General features: G+C 59.2%; 1 protein-coding gene across 2 annotated transcripts; it reads left to right on the top strand.

Annotated features, from left to right (window-relative positions):
* Positions 1-6: 6 nt before the first annotated feature.
* On the top strand, positions 7-4,938 carry LOC116465423 (TBC1 domain family member 3F-like). Of its 2 annotated transcripts, XM_032148496.2 has the most exons (7): positions 7-156; positions 434-506; positions 669-751; positions 2,043-2,082; positions 2,556-2,636; positions 3,096-3,196; positions 3,525-4,938. In XM_032148496.2, exons 2-6 carry the CDS (start codon positions 435-437, stop codon positions 3,153-3,155), a joined length of 336 nt encoding a protein of 111 aa, XP_032004387.1. In that variant the 5' UTR covers positions 7-156; position 434; the 3' UTR covers positions 3,156-3,196; positions 3,525-4,938. The 2 variants fall into 2 exon arrangements, with proteins under 2 accessions (XP_032004387.1, XP_058291272.1); XM_058435289.1 differs by lacking the exon at positions 3,096-3,196.
* The last annotated feature ends 13 nt before the right edge of the window (positions 4,939-4,951 follow it).

The raw sequence follows: 4,951 nt of genomic DNA on the forward strand, positions 1-4,951 counted from the left end.
AGGAAACTGGGCATCTCTGTGGCCCTGAGTATCCCAGGAGGCCGATCTTACAGAGACCTCTGGTGCCTGACCCCAGTTCGCATCCACAACCCTGGAATAGCCCATCACAGGCCCCTCACCCTTGGCAGGTGGACACCGCTCAACCTGCTGGAGCAGGTATGTGCCCGTGTCATGGCATAAGGGGAAAACGGGATTCTCTGTCCAGGTCCCACTCTTCTCGAGTCCTTGGGAAGATGCTCACCCCTGCTTGCGGCTTCAGACTGCAGAGACCCATGGAGGTGTGGGCCACGGGGTTTGGCCCCTTTTTACCAGAGTGCAGTGGTGGAATGAAGGTTACACAACCAACCAGCATCTGGGAGCCCGCTGGGAGCGGTTCAGGTGTTCTCCGAAGCTGTCGGGTACAGTGTAACCTTTAGCCAATTTTGTCTCACAGGATGAACGTGGTGGAGGATGTGGATAGTTGGCGGGCGCAGGAGCGAGAGGACATCATCAGGAAATATGAACAGGTACAGTTCGGTCTGCTTCTTGGAGGGAGGCCTCTTCCGGTGCGCCCTGGTCAAAGGGTCCTGGGTTCCCTAGGAGCACAGGGCAGGGACGGGTGGCCAATACCCCCAGGCCCTTGCACCCTTTACCTTGGACCCCTCACCAAGGCTCCCTCTGGGTTACAGGGGCACCAAGCTGGGCTGCCAGAGGACAAGGGGCCTGTGCTTATCGGAATGTTCGAACACATGGATCCGTTTGGGATTGTGCAGTGAGTCCTCTGTGCTCCCCTCACCCCTAAAGCATCTGTCTCAGCTCAGGGATGGGTTTGCTTTTAGAAAGGCCTTTCTGACACAGGACATGTCTCGCCAGCTCGGGTCAACCTCCTTTCCAGGGTCAGAACTCCCCCCTGGCTCCCCTGCAGGTCCAGCCCGAGGTTGTTGTTAGGCCAGAGGTGCAAGGGCCATCTAGGGAGCCGGTGGGAATGGAGACTGGGCTAGATCAGGCCCCTGGGCTGTCAGCAGTTCTGTCGGCAAGTCAGCACAAGAGGAGCGGGGCAGCCTGAGGGTCTGGCCGTGTCTACCAGGAGACAACCCCAGTGAGATCCAAGGGTTGTGGCCACAGGGTGAGGAGATACCTGGCCCAGCCTCGGGGCTGTTGTCCAGCAGGTCTCTCAGAGCTCACCTGCCCCTGTCCTCCCCCATTTCCCTAGAGCTACAGCCCTCATTGTCCCCATGGGGAAGGGGGAAAGGTGTGGGGACAGTGGGGGCTTTGGCCCTAAGAGAATGGGGGAGAAGACGGGCAGGGCCCCGCTCTAGGCATCTCAGGGTGAGGCCGGGGAGGCAGCAGGGCTTGTGACTAAAGACCCTGGGTCTGGTGCTGGGAAGGGATCTGGGGCCAGGTAAGAGGAGCCCAGCCTGGAGCCCATCCCTCAGGGATCAGAGGATGGAGAGACAGCGGATCCCGGGGGAAGTAGGGTGGGAGGGAGCTGATGAGCCGTGCCACTTCTGAAATGCAGGGTGTGTGGCTCAGATGCAGGGAGAGGCAGGTGGATGCTGGGAGGTCAGAGCCTGCAAGAGCCTTGGGGCTGTCAAGTGGGATGGGCCCCTGGTGCACCCAGAGTACACCGGGCAGGTCTCAGGGCAGGCTCCCTTGACCCTGGGGGGTGATGTGGTCGATCCCTGAGGGATTCCTGTCAGGGCCCGGTCGCCCACCTTGGGCGGCCCCCATCCCATCTCAGGGCCGACCTTTCTCAGCTCCAGCAGAAAGCACCACCTCGAGTCCAGGATGGGTAGCCCCATTGTGCAGCCTGACCACCCCCCACGCCAGGGGCCCCGGTAACCCCGGCCAGGCTGTCCCTGCACTCCTTCTTCTCCCAGGTCCTGCCCCTCCTGGGAGTCAGCCCCACAGGAAGGCCCTTGTCCTCCCTTCCCTGTGCCTTCCCCCGGGCTGAGCCCTGAGCTGGGTAGGGACAGAGCCAGTCCTTTCTGGGGGTCGGCTCCCAGGCTGGGGCGGCTCCAGGCCCTGTGCAGGTCCTCAGCGCTGCCTGGGTTGCCTTACAGTGAGACGGAGCTGCCTCCTCTGACTGCGCGGGAGGCAAAGGTAAGAGCCTGATGCATGGAGGGGCTGGTCCAGGGACGTATGGACTGGGCGGGTGGTCAGTGAGGCAGAGGAAGCAGCTGGCCTGGGCGGTGGCGGGTGAGGGCAACACTCTGTCACTGGGAGGGGCAGCAGAGACCTGACCCCAGGTTGATTTAACTTTGGCAGTTTGATACAATTCCAAAGTGAGAACCACAGTCCTGGCTTGGGGGTGGCTGCCCGCTTGTGTCAGGACCCCACCGAGAGGCTGGGACCTAAGACTGCTGTGTCTGTGGCCTGAGGATGGCACATCCCGGGGTCCCAAAGCCAGCCCACTGGTGCTCATTTGCTCAAAGGCTCTCAGCCCTTAGGGTCTGCCCTTCCCTGGCTCCTTCCAACTGGGTCCCACCAGGGCTCCAGCGCCCAAGACCCAGCATCCACAGGCAGCTCTGGGAAGCCCGGCAGCTCCACTAACTCCAACATTCCTCATTTGACAGCGAATTCGGCGGGAGACAAGGAGAAACAGCAAGTGGCTGGAGATGCTGGGCGAATGGGAGACGTACAAGAACAGCGAAAAGGTAATGTGTGGAGGGAAAGACCCCCGGAAGCACTCGCTGCAGAGACAGGGGACAGGCACCCATGGCTGTGGCCTGGCACCGTCAGCCTCTCAGAGGGCGGGTGGCACACTGTCCTCGCCCAGAGGACTGCAGGCCTGGTCGCCAGATTGCCTGCCTATTCGTGCAAGCGTCACCTTGCTGGGAGGGAATCTGAATCTAGGGCTCGGGCCACCTGGAGTTCAAGGCTAGGGATGTCCTGGTGACCCGAAGGAAGAAAAAGGTTCAGATCAGAGTTTCAACTCTGAGTGTCCATCCACTCTTTCAGTCCTGGGAAGGGAGACCCTGTCCCAGCTCGATCTCACCTCTACTGAGGAATCATGGGGCCAAAACCGACAATTCCCAGAATCCCCGGGCTCTGGTCCTCACTGGGGTCACCCCGTGGCCTGTGACACCAGATTGTTTTCTGCCCACGGCTCGTAGATCGCATATACGAGTGAATTCCCACGAACATCCAGGGCCCGGCGTGGTCAGTCCTCCTGAACATTCAGGAAATCAAGTTTAAAAACCCCAGCAAATACAAGGTACGCTCAGCCAGAGCACAACAAACAGGACACGCCGTGTCAGGGATCCAGGTCTCCAGCTGGAGGGAACGCCAAGCCCACCCTGGTTGGGGGGGGGTGAGGGGGAATGTCAGATGAACACCCTGGGCACAGATGGTGATACAGTCACCGCAGACAGAAAAACTCGGCTCTGGTGACCCTCCCTGGCTTCAGTAACAAGCCAAAAAGCAGCTTTCTGCAGAAGGAAACCTTCTTTCCCAAAGTGCTGACGGTGGGCTGACTGCCATTTGGGGCAGGGAGTCTTCCATCTGTTCTGAGGCTGCTTCCTTCTCTTGGCCCTGCCCTACAGCTCATGAAGGAGAAGGGCAAGAGGTCATCTGAACACATCCACCAGATCGACCGGGATGTTAGCAGGACTCTCCAGAACCATGTCTTCTTCAGGCATCGATATGGAGCCAGATAAGCCTACGGGAGCCACAGGGTCCCAGTGGAGATGGGGTGAACGAGAGGGATGGGGACTTCCCCGGAGCAGAAACCAGGGTCACCCAGGAGGGATGACAGAGCCGCCAAGATCTCTCCTGGCCCAAGGAGCAGCTGGCACCATGAACCGAGCACCTCCCTGTTTCCAAGCCCTGGACCAGGCTGGAACATGTGGGGCCAGAGCCCAGGAGGATCCTGAGGAGACAGAAGACAGCAAAGAAAATCATGCACAAGGCCGGGCGCGGTGGCTCACGCTTGTAATCCCAGCACTTTGGGAGGCCGAGGCGGGCGGATCACGAGGTCAGGAGATCGAGACTACAGTGAAACCCCGTCTCTGCTAGAAATACAAAAAATTAGCCGGGCGTGGTGGCGGGCGCCTGTAGTCCCAGCTACTCGGAGAGGCTGAGGCAGGAGAATGGCGTGAACCCTGCAGGCGGAGCTTGCAGTGAGCCGAGATTGCGCCACTGCACTCCAGCCTGGGCGACAGAGCGAGACTCCGTCTCAAAAAAAAAAAAAAAAAAAAAAAAAAATCATGCACAATGGTGAAAGGTGCTCTCCCTGACCCACGGGGACCCGTGGTAGGACCCACGGGAGGGTGGCAGGATGGAGGGCCCATGAGCCTACCCAGACAACACTGACAGCACCAAACGCTGGGAGAATTATGGGTCCTGGAAACTCTCATCCAGGTCTGCTGGGAACATGACACGGCACAGACACGTTGGCAGCCAGCTGGGTAGTGGCTCACAAAGCTCAGTGGACTTGAACCACGTGTCCCCAAGGTGTCACAGATATTGAACCCACTGATTTGGAAACTGACATCCACATGAAACCTGCATGCCAGGTTCACTGCTTGATTCACCATCACTCACACACCGAGCCTTCGGGGACGGCCTTCAACACGTCATGGGGAGAGCAAGGCTGGTCGTCCCTTCAAACAGAAGACCCAGCGAGAAAAGGGAACGAGCCAGTGATGCCCGCACGAACCTGGGTGGATCCTAGATGCATTTTGCTAAGGGAAAGAAGCCAGACCCAATAAGCTACCACAGTAGCATTCCCATTCCTAGGCCATTCTGGAAAAGGCCAAACCACAGGGACTGAGAAGCAGTCTGGGTGGCCAGGGGCTGACGAATCGGGGAGAGGCTGGGTGCATAGGGGCCACTCTGGAGACTTGGAGGATGAAGGAGTCACTCCAGGAGGGGCTGGAGCGGTGGCCAGGAGACTCCGCACATTGGTTTGGAACTGTGGAGAAACTGTACACCCAGAGACTGAACTGGCGTGTGCGCAAACTGAAAAAAA

This window comes from Hylobates moloch, unplaced genomic scaffold, assembly GCF_009828535.3.
Source record: "Hylobates moloch isolate HMO894 unplaced genomic scaffold, HMol_V3 SCAFFOLD_5076, whole genome shotgun sequence".
In the NCBI taxonomy this organism is placed as follows: domain Eukaryota; kingdom Metazoa; phylum Chordata; class Mammalia; order Primates; family Hylobatidae; genus Hylobates; species Hylobates moloch.